The sequence below is a fragment of the Scomber japonicus genome, chromosome 4 (assembly GCF_027409825.1).
Source record: "Scomber japonicus isolate fScoJap1 chromosome 4, fScoJap1.pri, whole genome shotgun sequence".
In the NCBI taxonomy this organism is placed as follows: domain Eukaryota; kingdom Metazoa; phylum Chordata; class Actinopteri; order Scombriformes; family Scombridae; genus Scomber; species Scomber japonicus.
Window position 1 is genome coordinate 27,974,253 of NC_070581.1, and position 21,466 is coordinate 27,995,718.

The following is a 21,466-nucleotide window of genomic DNA, read 5'->3' on the forward strand; positions in this document are numbered from 1 at the left end:
AGCAGCATCCCCCCTTCTCTGCTGTTTGTATTATTTACCATGCGCTTTCAAAACAAGAATATAAATAAAGAATATTTCCTGAATGAGGAGTCAGACCCAACCTCACTCTCAAAAACTGATGGGACACTGGAGAGCACTGTAATTTTGCAGGTCAGTGTTCAATCACATTGAGCTTTGAGTCAAGTAAAAGCGGCAGCTGTAAGCAAATATTTCTCGAACTGATCCTCATGGAAATTAACAGAGTGAAATCTAGTCTGACTTAATATTTTTTATCCAAAGCTAAGAGGATCAAAGAGGAGAGTGAGACAAATGTTAATCAGTCTGAGAAAATGTCTCATCAGCTGAAATAATAAAAAAAAATCACCTGTGGGGGTTCACGATGGATGCACAGCGCTATGGCTAACACAACAGAGCCAAGGTAAACCCACACAGGTGATTTTAATTATCTAGACCAGTTCTCAGGTCTGTGTGAGTGTGAACAGACTGTCTTTGATTAACATCTCCTTGAGTCTCCTGTTAGCTTTCTTGCTGTACAAATTACACCTTGATCATTCTTATCAGTGCACAGAGGTTCTCAATGGCCACCGGGGATGTGAATGACCTCTTACTCTATTGCTTCTGTGCTTTTTTTAGAAATATAATTAAATCACGGAGGTTAATGACAACAAAGTGTTCTGTTATACTCATCATAGCCCATGCCCATGCTAGTACGTGCCCACTTTTCAGTACCACGTGACTAATTTAGACCAGCAAAATCCGGTCTGACTGCACCTTCAGGACTGTGTGGGTATGTACACACTGTGTTGGATTGTCATTTCCTGCACTTTCTCCAGTTAGCTGTTAGGGTGGGACGTCTTCATCCTTGGCTGCACTCCATTTGGCCGTGTCAGTGTGAGCAGCTAGTTTCATAGCGGCAAGGACAAGTAAGCCTCTTAAAAAGGGTGCAGGCAAAACATGAGGCGGCAGGCATGATGTTGAATCTCCATCAGCTGATAATCAAACCACAGCAGGCAGTGGATATGCTGTTGTGAGCTTTAATTGAATCTTTTCACAGCTTATAAATGTTTGCAAAGATTCAGTAACATTTCCATTTGGGTGTCTGTAGTGTTTCCCACACTGTTGGTGCATGGCTGTTGATACAAGCCTGACAGAGATGTGTTACCCATCCCCATTAACACATGGAGCTTGGTGACTTCAAGTTATTCTCAGCATAGCTCCACTCACCTTCAACCAGAGCAGAGGTGTAATCAGTCAAAACTGTGCAAGTCCTTTAAATTAGACATGTGACCCTTTTTGGTAATTTTGTGTTATTTTTAGCCTCAAACTTGAGGTGAACTTCTGTAAAAATGCTTCCTACAAGCCTGCTCTGACCGCTGTTTCCTCCTTGTGATGATGTCATATGTCATATTGCACATGCTGTATGTTTTGTAGCCTTTGTTGCTACGGTTGTTCCTGTTGTCCACTTGCATATTATGCATCGGATTTGGACTCAATCATGCACAAATGTATTTGAGAGGTTGACATTTTGAGAAAGGAACCGGGAAAAGAAAAAAAAATCCTACTGCTATTATTTGTTTATGTAGCCTCTTAAGTTACTGAAAGAAACAGGAGCTAAAACGGCCTGTTTCAGACAGAGGCTGAACTGAGGGGCTGTGTAATGAGACAATATAAGATAAATAAGGAGTTTTTCAAACTGTAAATCATGCAAAGATACTCCAGAAGCCCCAGAAGAAGATAATAGACCTGGAAATATGTACGAAACTTCTCCTTAAATTAAAATAAAGACAAAGATTAGACTGAACTTTATGACACCTGAACATACAGTACTGTATCCCATCCATCCATCCATGTGTTTCTTATTCAGGGTCACAGAAGGGACGGTACCTATATCCCAGCATGCACTGGGATACCCTCTGGGCATTCTGCAAGTCTCCAATGTGCTTCACAGAACATTAATATATTACAAAACACATAGTTTCAAAGAAACACCTTGCAGTTGTACAAGAAATCATAAAAGAGCTGGGCTTTTCATCTTTTTTTTCTTTTTTTTGTTGAGGAAAGTTTTTGGTTTCCTTCCAGTCCTGTAAACAAGCATGCAGACAAGCTTTAACAAAGGATTTAGACATGAACACGGGGCACTGGTGCTCTTGAATGCTCAAATTATGTCAGTGTGGTGAAAATGAACAGCGTTTTAGGGTATACGACTCATAGAGCCAGTCACAGCAATGCTAAGGGGAGTAATATTCATGAAGCAAATACCACACTATAAAATGCACATAAAATCATTGAGGGATAAAATCTGCTTCTTGCTCCCTAACTCTTATGAGGACTCATGCAGGAGAAGAGTTTAGGTTGTTGTAGCACCAACATTAACAGTCTCCCTATAAAATCCTAGTATTTATAGTAGATGTTAAATTCAAACTTATCCTGTCTCTCAAATGTGTCTCCATTTGATTGGAGTCGTACATGCAGTTAGAAAATGTCAACAAGCAGATGCCTCTCCAGAAAGAGAGCTGGGTGTCTCTTGTCTTTTGGCTTTCACTCTGATTTAGTGCAGCGGCATCGAGGCACTCATCAAGTCATCATTTGATAACAGCTCGTTTAAAGCTGTTGTATATTTCGATAAAAAGATGCCATCACCTTGAATGATGCCTCTCATTAGCTGTGGACTGCTCCTCCAGACAAGCAAACTGAGTGCAGTGTTTTATTTTGTATTTTATTTCTTGTTCATGTGCGCTGCCTTGAAAATATCTCTACTTTTAGAAAATGAACCCAAAAAAAAAAAATTAAACACAGTAGGAGTAGGATCCTTGTTAGGATTACAGCGAGTCTCTGTGTCTAAACGAGCTGTTAGCCTCACAGTATCCCTTTTTTCAGGTCACCATGGTAACCCTAGCCCATTAAGAGGCTTCACAGACCTGACCCTCAACTTTCACCGACAGTTCACACTTGCCCGTAAGCTCGGTGGGATTTAGAAATCAACTATCCCCAGTGTAAAAATGAAAAGATACAGTACACCACTTTTTTTTCTCCTTTTTTTTTTTTAGCTATGGCTACTCCTAACTGATAAGAACATAATTGAATCCTTATTAGTCATTCTAGAGGAGAAATCATTCATAAAAACCCATCGTTCACAGATGCAAATCAATTTCACATCCATTCATCACAGATTTGGGTGCCTCTGTTTATGCTCCCCTCTATCATGTACTAAAAGTGTGAAATATTTTATTTTCCACAGCCTCACATCCACAGCTTCCAATTATTTTGTAGAATGAATTGCAAATGGGCCCAGATAGTTCAGCCATTTCTTTTTGCACTCAGTCTTTCACACTCCCATCCACATTTTCTACACCAGTAGTGTTTTTCTTTTGTTTTTTTTTGTTTTTTTTAACTCTCTGTCTTGTTAGTGTGAGTTACACATCGAGGCCATTTCCTGCTGTAAGCCACCAGCCGTCCCACACAATCCTGACAGTCTTTGTGACTGATTTGACAGCGCAGATGTGATTGTTAGCCTGAATGCATGGCTCCCTATATGCAACTATAGAGTATGAAACTGCTTCTAAAAAAAGCGTGTGTGTGTGTGTGTAGTGTGTGTGCATGTGCGTTTGTGTGTGTGTGTAGTGTTACATGTTTGCGGCAGTGCTCGTGTCATTGCCTGCTGTCCTTTTCTCTTTGACAGGACACAGCGGGGTGGCCAAGTCTGCCTCTCTAAATGTGTTCCTTTCTCCGAGCGCGTTTAGAGCTCTCACAGTAAACATTCAAAACCTCCTGCCCCCCCTGACATACACACACTCACATCAATCCAACCAGCCAAAGAAACAAACACAGCATGAGACAAATAAAAAGGATTGATTCTTTGAAAGACTGCACAACACAGTAAAGAGTGGATGAACGATGGCTGAGTCCTCTCGAAAGTCCTTAAGTTAAAACATATTTCTTTCACTTCCACCAAATTAGAATTATGGATGTCGTGTAGACTAATGGTGGCAATGATGATGATCCAAACAATTTTAAACTTTCTCTCCTTATAGAGTTTGATTGCTGTCTGAGCTCAGTTTCTGTGAAAAGCATGATGTTGCCTTTAATAAAACTCCCCATGGCTCTGCTGTTCTGATGATGGACGAGAGAGGGCATATAGTTTTATGCTGCTTAATGTCTGCTGTGGTTAAAATGGTGCATTTAATTTATTCTTCATAAGGTTGTTAAATGAGTTTGACCAGGATCTGGTGGGTCGTTCATTCAACAAACTGGATTTTTGTTCAACAAACTGAAAAATGGTGTCATGATGACCTTTGTGTGTGTGTGTCAGTGTGTGTGCGTGTGTGTGTGTGTGTGTATGTGTGTCTGTGTGTGTGTGCCTGTCTGTTATCTTGCCTCCCAGCTTGAATCTTCCCTTGTTGTTGCTTTGAGATTGTGCAGGTAGTGACGGCTTGAACACTGCGTATTCGGGAGTCAGAGTAGCTTACATGCACTATCTGGGAAATGAATTAATCTTTCGGTATTCAGAAACAGCATGTGACAGGCTGGGAAATCTAAAGCCTCAGCGGATTTCTCTCAGTAGAGTGTGAAATTTGTCACACGGAGGAGGTTCACTCCAGGGGAAGAGCTGCAGGGCCTTTTTCCCCTCCTGACAGTTTTTTTCCCGCCCTCTAAACTGCACCAAAAAAGTGACAGGAGTCCCTGTAATGAATGCATTCATTAATTGCAGCTCGTCCCACCTTCGCTGGAGGGTATTTTGGGAATAGCAAAATGAAAGACAGTTGAAGAGGGATTTGTTAGCTGCAGAGAAGCGGAAAAAAGGTGCTCTACTCCAGCAGGAGAATGTGCCCCAGCAGCACCTCTGTCTTTTGATGTTTTCTTATTAATGAGGGTGATGGCTTCTTCCTTTCTCCAATGCTGGGATGCAGTCCCCTGGTGATCAAATTGGCCAGTAAACAAAAGATTGGGGCAGACTGCAATAACTCTCCCTGCTGTCCAACCTCCAGCCTGCGGCTAATCTACTGTACGAGCTGGTCTCAACTCATCCCCCAGAGGAGCTCAACTGCTTTATTACAGCCACTCAGATGTTGAATCATGGAGCTATTCCTAAAATAAATCTATGAGTACTCTATTGTGCAACTAGACTATGTGTGTGTGTGTGTGTGTGTGTGTGTGTGTGTGTGTGTGTGTTTGTTTTACAAGGGGAGTTCAGGGGGAAAGAAGATGCATGTATGTCACGCATCATCTGTCAGCTTATCCCCATTGTGCATCTGTGCATGTATGTATGCTGTTACCCCCTAAAATATTACCATATGTCCATGTACTTACTTACAATTTTCCTCCCACCACAGAGCATGCTGTGTTTGACTTATTCATGTGGCTTTTTTCCTGGGAAGCTGTCCGACTGTTACACAGCATTCACAGCACAGCACATAATGTGAGATGTTCATTTTGTTTCACAGCACACATTAGGGGCACAGAGAACAGCATCACGGTGCCAAAAGTGTTTGTGGACTCTTGTAAATTAGATTTGATCTAATTTATTTTGTGTACTAGAGATGACATAGAAAATGTAATTACTGTAGAACTAACTTAAAGCATGATACACAATTTCATTAAGCGGGGTAGGACTGTATCGATTTAAGTCAGTGTAAATTATGAGGAAAGCCGGGAAGTTCACACAAAGTGAAACATGCAATTTCGAGAGCCTTCTGGACCCATTACTGAGTTCAAGTCAGGTGCCAGATGAAATGGTCGGTGACAGCCTTTTGGCTCTCGTAAATGAATTTCCCTGCACCCTGTTGGAAAGTGATTACGGCTCATTATTATACATTGCATATTATTAGACATGCACTAAAGACACATCCACACAACTTTAAACAGTCAAATGAACACACATGTACAGACGGACGGACAGGCAGAAAGACATATAGACTACACACATACACCTCCTAATAAACAGCTAGCCATTTTTAAGGGAAAGTATATCCACTGCCTATTACAGCTAATCAAGAGTAATTCGTAGCTAACCTTTTGTCTCGGTCTCTAAAGCCAGACGAACAGGCAATCATCTCACTCTGGAGGCTAATTTAAACTCCCCCAAAATGACCCATCATTATAAGGCTCCACTCACAAACAACTCATATAGACACATTTGGGCTGTGATGTATAGGGTTAGGGTTAATGCTTAGGCTGCGATATAGCAAGATGTAGATAATAATGGGTGTAAAGGGTTTAAAGATGTAACTAATCAATTTATTAACAGTTGATAAATGATTTATTAATGCTTTATATGTTAGTTATAAGCAGCTACCACGGCTTGAGGCAGAAGCCAATGTGGAAAGTGATGATTAAATAGTGCTTCATTGTACAAAGTTTAGTTTTGATATGTAGCACAACCAGCTGGCTAATCTCTGTGAATAAAACCAACTTCCTTTTCATGTGCAGTGGCATCTGCTATACTGTCCTGAGAGTTACAATCTCATCACTGTTATTAGTCTTTCAAGCCATTTCAACCAGAGCCATGTGTTTTTTAAATGTTTTTTGGGCAACAATGGAGGTCTACAGCACAGAGGAGATATATCAGACTTTGGTTAAGTAGGATGAGATCATTGTTGACTTGGCTCTGCACATCAGATTTGTCGACAATAAGAAAAATGTATCTCTGAAAGGATAAACACAAGCAATATGGACTTTTCACAATCTGGCAACCAGAAAGTTGGAATGAAAAAACATATATTCTCAGAAAATATGATGGTAAAGTAGTCAAAAATAAGCCCCACTTTGATCTGCAACATCATTGAAATACTGCTCACACATTAATGCATCAGTAATAATAATAATAATTATAATAATACAAAAATATGCATCATTATCTATCTTTCTACCTTTACTTTTTATTCCTCTTATATAGTAAAATTGTGAATGAGCTGGAGTAGATATTCTAAAACACACTTCACACTTGACACAATTTCATTCTAGTTAGCCTCGCTGTCTGCCTCTTAAAATGCCCTCTGCTGTCATAAGACCGCTGCCTGTGTCTTGCCCCGCTGACCGGGCCTGGGGCTGTTTCTCCCAAGATGTTTACTCAGCTTTGTGTGACAAGCGGGTGGTGCACACTGGAATTATAGCACAGCGAGCTGCTACTATGATGGCCTCTCTGCCTACCTGGCATTTCTCTCACAGCAGAGAGTGAGCGTGGGCTCTGGCACAAGCAGGCCAGCAGGAGATTTGTAGGCGACAGCGATGATTGAGACATGCAGGGAATAATGCAGGCAGAGGAGGTTTTAACATCCCTTATGAATCTGTTGCATATCGTGATGTTGCACCAGAGATGATGGGATTGTCATAGTTTCCAAGCAGTGCAAGTACAGTACTTTTAAGCTGCCATATACCTATTTAACTTCATCTAATTATATCATAAAAATGTTCAGTAAACTGTTTCATATAACTGGCTCACAATGAATGTGTTAGACCTCCAAGCTGCTATTTACTATATTCTGTTCTCACCTGGGGGAGAGTAAAAAGTGGTCTGATAATACTGCAATAGCTCCTATAGAAAATGGAACAGTTCTGAATGAATGTGAACCGGCAATTCACAGACATTTATGTCTCCCTTTCAGATTCACAAGACCATTTCCATTATTCACCAAGACACGTCCGCACTAGAGGAATTTGAAAGTATCATTTTTCAGTAGTTATTAAAAGTACCCTTTCAACAAAAATTTCCCCTTTTCTTTATTTGGGTGAATAGCAGACATAGACGGGAGGAATCACAGGGAGTCTTCCCTCAGGGTGTTATTTCCTCTCAGTGTGTGGTGCCACTGCAGGTCCAGCCACCATAGAAACCTGAGATTGCACTGAACCTACAATTAGGTGTCCTCTGAGACTGATAGGGGCCCACAGGCTCTGATGCCACTGCTTAATCCCTGTTTTACTCGAGACTCAGGTTTCTTTTTAATGCTTCACATCCTCAAATGTTCTGTTTTGTTTGACAGCAAATCAAAATTCAACAATATTCAATTTGCCAGAAGAAAAACTAGCAAATATTCTCAGTTGAGAAGCCAGAACCAGATATTTTTTGGCAAGAAAATAACAATTAATCAATTATCCACATAGTAATGAAATATTGATTAAACAACGTATGACTTATGTCAGCCCTAAAAGGGGCTTAAAGTTAAAATGAATGCCTTTGTTAATGTTTAGTACATATTTTACCAATTTCTGAACCATATCAGAAGATCTAAACTTGCAGTGTACATTTATTGCAGATATCAAACAGCATCCTTCTTCTCTACTGAGCGAACTTTAAAACCACTTTTCTATCTTTGTAGCATGTGTGTCTTTATAGGACAGATGAGTCACAGTGTTGTGGAAAACACCTGAGCACTATAAGATATATAAAGATGTCCTTCTCTATGGTACCCTTGAACTTTTACAATGTACACTGAAAGACTTCTCCTTAAAAATTTACAAGACCTGCAAACATTTTTATTTCCTGTGTGGAAAAGTTTTCATCAGTGTGGTGACGCTCACACCAAAGTGTAAACCACATCCGCACACATGTGGAGGCCTGTTAGCTTTGATTTGATTTAAGAGCCCATGTGTCTAAAATGTATTAATCTATTTCTTGTATAATTAGTTCTGACTATATATTTTTAAAATAATAATTATAAATAGTTTCTTGTTTAATATATTTGACTTGTTTACATGCAATGCTTGTGTGTATGTGTTAATTTATATGTGATAGATGTAACCAAAGTCTCCTGGTTTATTTGTTGGTTTATTGATGATAGAAACCAATAATCGAGAATCTTTTAATAAATATATGTTCATTAATATATATATATATATCATATAGATAAGTTAAAAATACATTAATATCGTGGGTTTCCAGACCCAGAGATCATTTGACCTATTATTTCTAAAAAACATTCATTTATTACCAAATTGAAAACACTTACATGACCCTTAAATAATGACTTATAGTATTAGTAGTAGTAGTCATTTGTGACTGCAGAGTTGAACATTAAGGGAAATGCCCTCAAAACTGAGAAATGCTACAAATACCAAAACACATATAAAAAGGGAAACACTGCAAAGTTAATCTCTACACCAGAAGTGCTCCTTGACACTAGTGGGAATGATGGGCTCCGAGTATAAAGATACTATCACATACTCATCAGGCTGTGTGGCTCAGCAGTCAGAGGCAAAGAAACAAGCGACTGTTATCATGGCACTTTATTACATTTTAACATTTATTTCAGGCGAGACAGTAACCCTTTAGATTTCAAACGTGTTGTATTTGTTGCATTTTTGGATTACTTTTTTTTACTTCAGTGTATGCTTTGTCCTTAAGGGTCAGCATACATTATTAATAGATTACCAACATTTATAATGGCATTGTTATCAAATATTAGGGATAAACACTAGCTACAGGGATGCTTTTCAATCTGATAAATCGTTTTTAACAGCGGATTACGGATCTGAAAAGCATTAGTAAATAATTTATTAACCATTAATAAAGGAATTCATTACAACTTATAAATCTATTATGAAGGGAAATTTATTCTTAAAAGTTTGATGGACTTAAAGTTTGTAAAACCTTCAAAGTCCCCTTTGTTTCTGAATAGTTCAAATGCATTAGAGTTGAGTTAGACCTCCACAGTATTATCATAATGCATCCACACAGTTAATAAACCTCTTCCCACCTCTTTTCACCTGCTGGGCCTTCGACTGAAACACCTGGCTGATTTAACCCTTATCTCAGATTCACTGCACCATGCTGCGATAGTGCTAAGGTCAGCACATTCCTGATTTTTAGATAGAGGCAGCGCTCTCAGGCATATATAACTTAAGTGACTACACACTTCCATTTTTCTTCATATGATATGCTCCCCACTTTCCACCGGTCTCCTGAGGTGCCTTTTACCCGGCGCTATGATGCTATCGTCTCTGAAGGTGATAGGTACTGAGAGCCCGGCCGGTGTCTGGGAATAGGATGAGAGAGGAGGACTGTCTCTACTGGCCTGTGAAATATTCATCAAATGAAGCAGGTGGGGAAGTGCGGCAGGAGATGGAGAGCAGTCCAAAGGGGAAAGAACATCATAGTTCAGCAGACACAAGGGAACAAGGGGAGAGCGATGCAGATCAGGGAGGAAGGAAATGTAGGAGGGAAAGAAATATTCTTATTGTGTGGGAGGTGGCCGTTAAAATCCCAAATATGATATGGTACAATAAAAAAAAATCCCCTCACAACAGTGGAAGAGGTTTTATGATTGCAGCAGGTATGGCAGGGGAGAGACGGATGATGTTTTCCTATAAAATAACATTTTGACATTTAAACTGATTTCTCATTTTCTTCAAGTGCTGGAAAAGTTTGCCCGCTGTTTTCTCCTCTGTTGTCAATAACTTCAAGAGTACTTCCCGTCCAAACCGATTAGATGATCGTTACTCAACTCTGCCCTACGGTCTACAACGCCCTAAAGTGTCATCCAACAGTCAATGCAGTGGACATCATGCTCTTGATTTGCATGATCAATTCTCGCTCATTATTCTGACTTTGACCTCCGGAAAAAATGCATATGTTCAGCCTCTTTAAGGTTATGCAGAATACTGGTTAAATGTTTACAGCATAAGTCTAATTAGAGTCTATTTTTTCTAATTATCATCAAATCCCACAAATAGACCAAATCCAGCAATGAATTGATCCTTCTAACAAGTATTACCTGTGTGGATAAAGCATGATAAAGGCTTTCTGTAGCTTCTTCCTGAAAACAGTCCCAATGATTCATTATTTAAGCTACTTGTTTGCCAAAAAATGAAGTCCCCAACCACTTAAACCTTTGTGACCCAGACTGAAATAGCTTGACAACGACGATTGGATTGACATGACTTTTGTGTAGATATTCATGGTGCACAGAGGACAAATCCTAATGATTTTGGTCATCTAGCACTGCCAGCAGGTCAAATTTTTAATTTGCCCAATGATTTGATTTATGATGAAATGGTTACGAAACTAATCAGCAAATGGTAACATGCTTACATTCTTAAACTAAATTGGTGAGCATGTTAAACATTTTAACTGCTAAACATCAGCATGATAGATAGCATTGTCATTGTGAGCATGGACAGGTTAGCATGCTAATATTAGCATTTCCACAAGAGTAAAAAGCCATGATGGTGGGTTTGCTGTGTGTCTTGCTTGTGTTTGGGATAATGTGACCTCCAAAGTCAACCTGCCCCCACCCCCAGTCCCGACTTTGCACAGGTTGTTGAGTGGCCTTAACGCACACATAACAGATGTTTCTTTTGTGCAAAAATAGCATTCCTCACCCACATGTTTAATCGAAATATAGGCTAACTAAAAGGGCAGCCCCACAGGTTCAGAATCTGTCATATCCAGCCATAAGTCAGAATCACTAAAATTAGTCTTTAAAGCTATTTCACTTGAGCTGGCATTATCCACCTGCTGCTCTGACTCCGGGGTGGCTGCTGTGTCTCCTCCTCTCTCTGTCTGTCTCGCCTCTCTCACACACAGCTAATGGCTAATAACATTACATTACATTAAAGTTAAAGCGAGGCGGTAGCTATTAGTGGCTATGTCACCAGATCTTTAAGCTAAATGGATGTCTCACCTTCCTCTCGGATTAATACTTTTACTTCACATGCTGGTGGAGCTGTACTTGTTTCAGCTGCATCTGCCACCTCAATATCTGGCCATAAAGTCACTTGCACCTCTGCAGTTGCTTTCTCTCTCTCTCTTTTTTTTCTTCTCTCTTCTTTTCTAAACACCTGACTTTTAAGAGTTTACTAGAATGGGGGAGGTTATGTTAAACTTTTGACCTTACAGTAGTGTGACAGAGCAAACTATTTTTCCCTCGACCCGCTAATACTGACCTGGTGCTCCCCGGTGTCAGTGGCCCAGGGCATAGTGGAGCTTTGAGCTAAATGTGTGTGAGCATTTTTCTTCTCCCTGCTTCTTTTTCTTCACTGAACATGTTCTCACAAATTGTAGGTCATAAATAAGTCAAAACAGTATTAATTCTTGGGAAACCATGAATGTCAATCCATCTGGCAGATGTAGAGAAAGAGAGAGAGATAGAGGTAAAGTCAGTGGAACAAAATCCTTGTGATTCATTCTCTGGGGACCATGAATGTCTGCTGGATTGGGGACAACGGGACATTTTCTTCATTAAGCGATTCAGCAATATATTTAAATATGAAGCTACAGTAATATAATTGTGCTTTATATGATACATTAATATTAGGAATTTTAAAATATAATGCTTAAATATAGGTTAAACAAGTCTAAGGTCCTTGAATAACTATTGGTATTACATATTCAGTGTGCCTAGATGTGTATTCCACCACAAATATGATTGTCCCACATTATATTATTAAAACATTTTGTCCCACATTTTAAACTACATTTTCTAAAGTGGTACAATGTAAAACTGATACACAAAAATATATGAAACTTGTTTTGACCATATTATAGCATATGAGGACAATCAGCAACATTGCTTAATTTATGACAAAGCAATATCCTTAACATTAAATCTGACTAACATCCCTTCCCTGGAGCAACGCCGCTAGCAAGGCCTAAAAATGCAGTCAAATTATAGTGAGGACAAATATAAACTAGTCACTTTTAGGTGTTCACTTTTCTGACCATTGAAACTACACAGGTCCAAAGATAGCTTATATTCAGCCTTTATCAAAGTGTTTTTTTTCATCATCAGTCTTTGGTCTCTTCCTAATTAAGAAAAGGAGTTTCTGTATGAAGCTATCCATGCTCCCAAGGAGCCCTGCGGTTCTCCTTACCTACTCTTGTTTGTCTCTCATCTTGACTTCTCTATTTTGACAACCAGTGACTCAGGGCATCATTATTTCATTATTACACACGTACACAAACACACTGTGCCTCTGGCTTTCAATCTTGCCTATAGTTTATTTTTTCATGTGAGTGGCTCACTCTTCCACCCAAGACTAGTTATTAGCGTAGTGAGTCAGTGATTCATTCAGAACCAAATAGAGGCAAGCACCTCTGTGCTGCCAAAACATAGTGATCAGACTCCAAGATCACCCATCACCAACCCAAAAATGTAAGCTTTCATCTATCATCTTCACAGGAAGCCTGCAGCCAAGGATGGCTTTGTTGAAATGTTTTTTACAGATTTTCTTTGGTTTAAAAGCACAAAACAGACTTTGTGAATGATTATTCAGCCGTGTTAGCGATGTGGCTTCAGGGTTGGCAGTGTCAGTTTCTCAGTCAGACACTTTGTCTTAACAACAATTGGATTTATTGAAATTGTCTAGAGACATCCCTGATACCCAGAGGATCAGTCCTTGTGACTTTGATGATATCCTGACTTTTCCTCTAGCACCACCTGCAGGTCAACATTTTTAATTTACCAGTGAAATATTTAAACATCTACTCAATGGACTGGCACAACATTTTGTACAAACATTCATGGTTCCCAGAAGATGCTGTTTTGATTTCATTTGGCATGTAAAGCGCTTTGACCTGCAATATGAAATATGCATAATATTTTGTTTGTTTTTTTAAATTATTATCATTATTATATGATCTGTAGTTCCACCAACAGCATTTGTGATTTTGACGTGTCTCAACTACTATGGGATGGACTGACATGAATTTTGACTCGATCCTTAGGATGAAGTCATTATATAATCAGATAAAAATTTACTGACCAAATTAAATGCATTCCCATACCCTCAGCTGTACTTTGTGTTTACAACTTATCAGCCAGTGTGCCAAATATCCTGTGAGTCCTGCTGCTGTCGGCAGCACTTCCAAAACAGAATAGGCATACATCAGCATACATCCAAGTAGCTAAGAACAGGCATTGCTTTATTGGTCTATTTATTTGTTTGTTCTGTGACCTGAGGACTGTTTAAGGCATTTTTAAAATCCCTTGAGATAAATAAAGGACTTTCATTTACAGAGGAATTAGTTCACATTCATCACAACATTTTAAAGTGGACATTTAAATGAGGCAGAAGTTTTTTGGCTTCAGGAGCTAACCGCAGCTAACAGCAGCACTGACCTACTGGCGGAAATCTCTCCATCTATGACTTTCCGCAGGAGGAAAAACTGCTGGAGGCCTCAAAAACAACAGAAATCCTCTTTGCATTTCATCCTGTAGCTCTTCAACTCTCAGACTGCAGTTATCACCTGGAAAAATCTTGTTTCAAAACACTGAGACAATGAGAAGCAGCGCAGAGCAAATGCCATAAACGCTTTGATTGCAATATAGTTCTATTGCATTATTTAAAAAATAATAATAAGATTTCAATTTTGTAACATAAAAATATATATATACATGTTTAGATACATATTTATCTGATCTAAATATTTATTCAAATAATAAGGCACATTTTTAGACCCCCATGAAATTTTGAGATTTTCAGGGGGTTTCAGTTGTCAATACAACCCTCTCTTTCCATAGACCCCGACATCATAAACAACAAATAAGATGGTGAACATGTTAAACATTTTACAGCATGTTACTTTTGTTAATGTCAGCATGTTTTGCATTTAGGGCAAAGCACAGCTGTGAAATGCCTCCTCACAGAGCCACTAGCATGGCTAATAACTAATCCCTTTATTTATTTCCATAAAGTTTATTTATGTATGAAGACACCCAGTAAAGTATGAAATCTTCCAGTTTTTCCAGGCCAACTGAAATTCTCATTGGATTAGAATAATAAATGACACAAGGACACAACAAATGTGTATGTTTTAGTGCAGGTCACTGTGGGCCACTGCCTGCTCTCTGTTGCATTTAAATAGCATTTTCCCAGTGATAGCTGTTTAAGTGTACAGCATAATAACAGTGAAAGTGATGGCACTCCAGCGAGATGGCTTTAAAGGAACAACCTTCCCATAAAAAAACAGAGCACTAATGGATTGAATTTACTCTGCTGAGACATCTTTTAACAGCTCACAGATTGCAAGACTGTATTAAGGCCTTGCTAAATAGATGGGAAAGTGCATGGATTTAGAGATTCTTTTGAAGTCTGATGTGTCTCTGAAAACAGATATGTATAATTATGTGCATAATGATTAATTATAGTAGAGCTCTGTTGAGTGCTTTTCAATACTTGGGAAATTGTGTGTGAGTGACAGCTTTATTGATCACACAGCTCTAAAGACTGTAGCCAATGTAAACTGCAGTCTAGTAAAATCTAGTACATTAAAAACACTGGAAAAAGGACTGATTTGCTTTTTTGAAGTGTTAATAGTGGGGAAAAGAGTGAGTGGTGCACATAATGTCACAATTAATGAGTAAACTAAACTTCAATTTTCACAAGTTACAATATCTGGAAAGTACACATGTATTCAGTTCTGATGTAAAACTTATTGCTCATCATGTTCCATATGTTTTCTACTGCAGAAAGCCTCTTTCATATGTGCACAATGATTTATTCATTCGTCATAACAAGCAGAACAAGCACCCATAGTATGCACGCTGTGAGGACGTTGTGCATTATACATGTTTGATGTTTTTTACTCCCACCACCTCTGTCACAACATCAACTATTCAACAAATGTTAAGAGGGCAAGTGTTACCTGACATCACTTCACGTCTGTATATCAATCAAGATGCCAGTGAACATCATATGGCCGTCCTACACATGGATTTAACGTTTATGTAATGGTTTAATTTTTTATGAAGTACAGTAAGTGCAGCCACTGTGTGATCTGACACATTTATGCTTTCATTTGTGGAGAAAGAGCAATGACAACTGGGTTAGTTCTCACAGCTCTCCAAGTCTGTAACACTGTAAGACGGTTCAATACGTGTGAATGAATGTGCAACCTGCTGCAGGTTGGTAAAACCAGATAAGAATAGGAAGACAAAGAGGTTAGACTCAGTCAGATTTTTCACTTGAAACAAACATTTCCTCTCAGTGAAACATCCCCTTCAGGTGTGTCAGCGTGAGTCTAAATGTGTGCACACATATTATTTCTGGCTTGCCGTACCTTTCCGTTTGCTTGCCTTGATAGCACTGAAAGTTTTTTCCTTCTCAGATTGATGTCTGCTCCTGAGACCAACAGTCACTCGTTGATAGATGGCCGAAATGTTTAAATTGCCCTTGGCAGGATCCAAACTCTTTATCAACAATTCCTTGGTTGGTTTGTTCTTTCTAATCATAGATATGTCATTCTGGGCCATAACGCTGAACAATAGCCTGCTCCAAGCGGTAGCAGCTAACACCCCAACCCCACCCCCCTCTCCCTGTCTCTTTCACTTTGCATCCCTGCTCTCTGTTGCTCCCTTGCTCTCCCGCTCTCTCACTCACTCTCACTGCATGGATGATGTGATTCATACAATACTAAATGCACTAATTCAAGATGAACTCTTCACTGACGTAAGCCCAGTATTGATACTTTTCTGTCTATTCACTATCATGCACTCATGGCTGTCTAAACATGCCACATGGGCATTTGGTTGATATATCATGCGGCTTAAATCTAACATCTGCATCCTGGTTTTCCTTAAAAAATTAAGGCAGCAATCTTCCTGGCTGGGATGCTTGGTCTCCATGGTAACATCTGGTCCATTATAAGTGCCATAAAGAGCATGTGAGGGAATGTTAAATCACCAGTCTGCCAGTCTCCATCACCTCACTGTGTTGATGATTGGACTCCCACACCCAAGAGATTTCCTCTTTTCTTTATTTTCTCTTCTATTCTCGTTGTCCTCTTTCTCTTTCTGTCACACATACTCTATTTTTCTCATACTCTCTCTGTCATATGCAGACTCTACCGCACACACACACACACACAAACACACACACAGAAACTTGCACATTATAAACTGAGACAAACACTGACCCCCAGTGGAAAAGCATCATTAAAAACTCTCCCAGAATGAGAAATCTCCTAACCTACAAAAGCCAGATTTTTGCAGAGCTAGAGTGCAGTGTGTGATCAAAGAATCTCTTTTATGTGTCTCATAGGTCTTCACTCGCTACGGGAAGTGTTATACCTTTAACGCAGGGGGTGATGGACGTCCTCCCCTCATCACCACCAAGGGAGGCATGGGTAATGGACTGGAGCTCATGCTGGACATTCAGCAGGATGAATACCTGCCTGTCTGGGGAGAAACAGGTGAGGAGAACATAATTTACTCCATTCAAAGGCTGGTGCTCCGAAGCAGAGCTGGTTATCTGTCACTCTCTCTAACAGTGTGCGAGCAGGTGTGTGGGTGTTAATACCTCAGAGTGTCTGGAGTCATTAGTGAAATTGCCTTTTACAGTGTGTTGCACTGATGCCACACTATTCTTTTCATTTTGAAGATGAGACATCATTTGAAGCTGGGGTCAAAGTTCAGATCCATAGTCAGGAGGAACCCTCTTTCATTGATCAGCTCGGGTTCGGAGTAGCTCCTGGATTCCAGACTTTTGTTTCCTGCCAGGAACAGAGGGTACAGACTTTTGCATTTCTTTATTTGTCAAAGATAATTCTGGTTTATTATAACCTGTTTCTTGGTATACATTCACTATTTCTTTTGGTAATAACATCGTATGCACTACAGAAATTTCTGAGATCAGGGAACATCTGACAACATAGCTACAACAAAGGCTGACTGATGAAGACACGGTTAAATCTAGTAATATTTCCAGATTATAGCGCGCTGAAATACTGTGTGCAAAACTCTTTTAAATGCCAATAATTACCTCTCACTACACGATGATACTATTGCACTGATTGTTTAAATTAATAATTAGAAATGAATGAGTAGCTGCAGTTTAATGCTGCTCAGCGTCTGCTTTGAGACTTAATCAGGAATGATTCATGAAGAAAGTGGTCAGTATGTCAATAAACAGATAGTTAGAAACTAATCATGACACAATGATTAATTCATGTAATATTCCCCAGTTTGTTCTCACTTATCATTATCTATTCATTCAGACTTATTCAGGAAGTTATTTATGAATGATGTGTCAATTATCAGGCCATTCCTAATTCATTCCTTAATTACTATGCAGGATTTTGTGTAGCTCTGTTTTAGTGTTACATTTGCCTTGTTATAAAGCAATGTCTAAAGTACAGAAATACAACACACATTACTTAAAAGTATCAGTGACCATAGTAATAAGTGTGTTAATATTGGGGAAAACTGTGGTTTGTGTATAAATATTGATGTGATGTATGATGTGTCATGTTGCAGTTGATATATCTTCCCCCACCCTGGGGTGATTGTAAAGTGACGCCCATGGATTCAGACTTCTTCGACAGCTACAGCATCACAGCCTGTCGCATTGACTGTGAAACACGCTACCTGGTGGACAACTGCAACTGTCGCATGGTGCACATGCCGGGTAGGAAACCACTGTTACTGTGCATTGAATCAGAGTTGCGTTCATGATGCTGCAGGGGTAAAAAAAAAAAAATACCGTAGGCACTTCAAAGACGGAAAGCAAAGAAAAATTGCACTGACAGGCTTATGTGTTGCTTTGGCTGCAGGCGATGCACCCTACTGCACCCCCGAGCTGTACAAAGAATGTGCTGATCCAGCTCTTGGTAAGACAGAGGCTTCATTCATGTCTGATCTGAGTCCTCCAACAGAACAGACACACATCATAATCATACCATGACATCTAAGTCACATGGTCAAACATGCTCTTTGATTTCCTGCCTCCAGATTTCCTGGTGCAGAAAGACAATGATTTCTGCATTTGTGAGACACCATGCAATATGACCAGATACAGCAAAGAGTTGTCCTTTGTCAAGATCCCCAGCAAGGCCTCTGCTAAATATCTTGCAAAGAAATACAACAAATCTGAGCAGTATATCAAGTAAGTATCAACAATGTCTTATAATATTGATTCAGTCACACATAAAATATATTTAAAAGAAGAAAAAGAAAAAAACTAATTGGGGTATCATACGACTAAAGCAATATATTACCAACAAGAAACCAAAATGTATGTTAATTTCTTCATATAAAGCTGCTATAATCAATATCTTTATGACAAAGGTAGTTGCTCATAGTAATAAACCCACAGACTCTACAGAGCTTTAAAGTGTCATTGTTCTGGTTTTATGGCCGCAGCTTTATTGTTTTGGTCCATCCTCACCACTCACTCACTTCTCGCTTCCACACACAGCAAGCGAATGTTTTCTGCAAAGAAAACTCTGATAAATTGTGCACTACATGCCCATCTCCAAACACCAAAGTTAACAACTAGCTGGTGAACATATTAGAGCATTTAGCAGCTAAAGAGCCAAATATTTACGCAGGAGGTGGTGTAGAGCAAAATAGAGGGTGAGTATCAGACTTAAATTCACTAAGTTGCCAGAAACACGACACCAAATGAATGCTAATGTTGCTCCGTGTCTGCTGGATATGTAAATAGTCAACTTCTCAATGCTAATATGCACAAATGTAATATTACTGTGTTGACTGTCTTCACAGGGAAAACATCCTGGTCCTAGACATCTTTTTTGAGGCTCTCAACTATGAAACTATTGAACAGAAGAAGGCTTATGAAGTGGCTGGACTTTTAGGTACAGCTTTATTGAATTATAAAGATATATTATCTTTTAAGTGTTGTAATACTGACCAATTTGTTCGTGTTGTTTGGAAAAATGTGTATTTTTTACTACATTATATGCTTTCATTTTACTACTCCAGGTGATATTGGTGGTCAAATGGGACTTTTTATCGGGGCAAGCATACTCACCATTCTGGAGATATTTGACTATCTTTATGAGGTGAGACATCAAGTACTGTACATAAAAGTCTGTTTCTCAGTTATCCAGGTCATTGTTATCCAAGGACAGCTGAATTGAGGGCGGGTGGACTTTGCTGTAGATACTCTGAGAAGTTTCAACTCTCATTGAAGGGGCTTCTTCAGTGCCTGGTTTTTAACCTCCGTTGGGTCATTATCAAGGTCATTGATACTGGTTTGTTTGCTAGTGTTCCTGGCTTTTTTAACAGTTGACAGTCAAAAGAATCGTTGTAGTCACCCGAGGCAAATCGTAAACAACAGTCGCTGGAGTTTTTTCATTGTTTATCATGTAAGACCATGTGCAATGAATCAAATTGGCTCTATAGTTTCCAGATCAAACCAAGTGGTATCAATGACCTTAATAATGACCCCACATAGGTTAAATACATGGGACTCCTCACCAATCAGTTAGAACCAAAGAGACCCTAGGATGACAGGTGTTGAAGAAAATGACTGAAGTCCTTGATCAAAGTTTGCTGTAGCAGTGTTGGTTTATTAGTATTCCAAAATACACCAAGCTTACTGAGACAGAGTCAGTCTGAGACAGCAGATAGACCTACAGCAGAGGCCAGAGGGATAGTTATACAGTAGGCTGAAGGGTGGAGATCAGATCAATTTGCGATTAATGGGTAAAGACATTGTGATCAGATCAACAGGAAGGAAGGAAGCATTCAGACCTTCAAGATTAGGGGACAGGAAAAGGTTCCCAGACTAAGTACAAGCATTTTAAAGATCAAAAGGTGAGGAAAAGCGTGGTGATGGTGGGTGCTGCTTTCAGACATTTACTATATTCAGACAGACTTTACAACAGATAAAATAAAAGTGTTTTTACTTAACTAGCCTTTGTGAGCCAACACTGACAGTAGGTGACTTTCTCTATTTTCATCCTCTCAGATAATAAAGTTCAAGCTGTGTCGCTGCTCTGATAAGAAGCACAAGCACAACAACAACAATGACCAGGGCACAGTCCTGAGCTTAGATGATGTCAAGTGTCACGTCAGTAACTTTCATTAGGCATCTGCAGCTATGAACAGGGAGCTGCTACTGTCTCTTGTCTCTGAGCGGATCCGTGGACTTTGTTCAATGCGGTAAGCCTGACTGCTGGAGCTACAGAGGAACGTGTGTGAACTGTGCCTGGATAATGTTTACGAACAGTGTGGTGTACACGTGGCTAAAGTGGAAGGAGAGCCACACAGGAAGCAGGACAATGAGAGCAAAGAGTGATCATCATGTCATGATTAATTAAAAACTGCATGGTCATCTGTAAACAGCTTTTCAACGACGTACGGTAGTAACAGATACGGTAAATGGGGGCATGAACTAAGGTAAGGTTCATATGTTTTCAGTAAATAGGCATTAAAAAATCACAGCTATGTGGTGGTGTGTGGAGTGTTTTTTGTAAAATAGTTGATGTGACAGTTTTTTTATTGTTATTATTTGAGGTCATTTTTTTAAGAATTGCATGTCAGCACTGCGTTTTCTTTCACTTTCGTCTTTTGACATTCGTTTTGATCAGTCTGTCGATTCTTGACTTTTTCAATTTTTCACCAGCTTTCCATTTTTATATTAATGTCATCCAACCTCATTTTATGACAGTCCTCCCTTGTTAAATCCTCTGCATTTTGACAATATACTATACTACCTCATCTTGCCGGGTGACAGCACCCTGAAGACTTTGAGCCAAGCAAAACTGACTTCAAAAAGGCACATTTTTATG

The 21,466-nt window shown here is 39.3% G+C and overlaps 1 protein-coding gene across 2 annotated transcripts in view; it reads left to right on the forward strand.

Moving 5' to 3' along the window:
• LOC128357179 (acid-sensing ion channel 1-like) overlaps positions 1–20,763 on the forward strand; it is a 45,241-nt gene extending 24,478 nt beyond the window's left edge. Inside the window, exons 3-10 of one of the 2 annotated variants that reach the window (XM_053317436.1) lie at positions 16,972–17,122; positions 17,311–17,438; positions 18,186–18,336; positions 18,482–18,538; positions 18,660–18,813; positions 19,434–19,534; positions 19,566–19,732; positions 20,644–20,763. In XM_053317436.1, the coding sequence (XP_053173411.1) occupies positions 16,972–17,122; positions 17,311–17,438; positions 18,186–18,336; positions 18,482–18,538; positions 18,660–18,813; positions 19,434–19,534; positions 19,566–19,732; positions 20,644–20,763 (1,029 nt within the window). The remainder of the gene's footprint in view (positions 1–16,971; positions 17,123–17,310; positions 17,439–18,185; positions 18,337–18,481; positions 18,539–18,659; positions 18,814–19,433; positions 19,535–19,565; positions 19,733–20,643) is intronic. The other variant, XM_053317437.1, reaches the window with a different exon arrangement.
• The last annotated feature ends 703 nt before the right edge of the window (positions 20,764–21,466 follow it).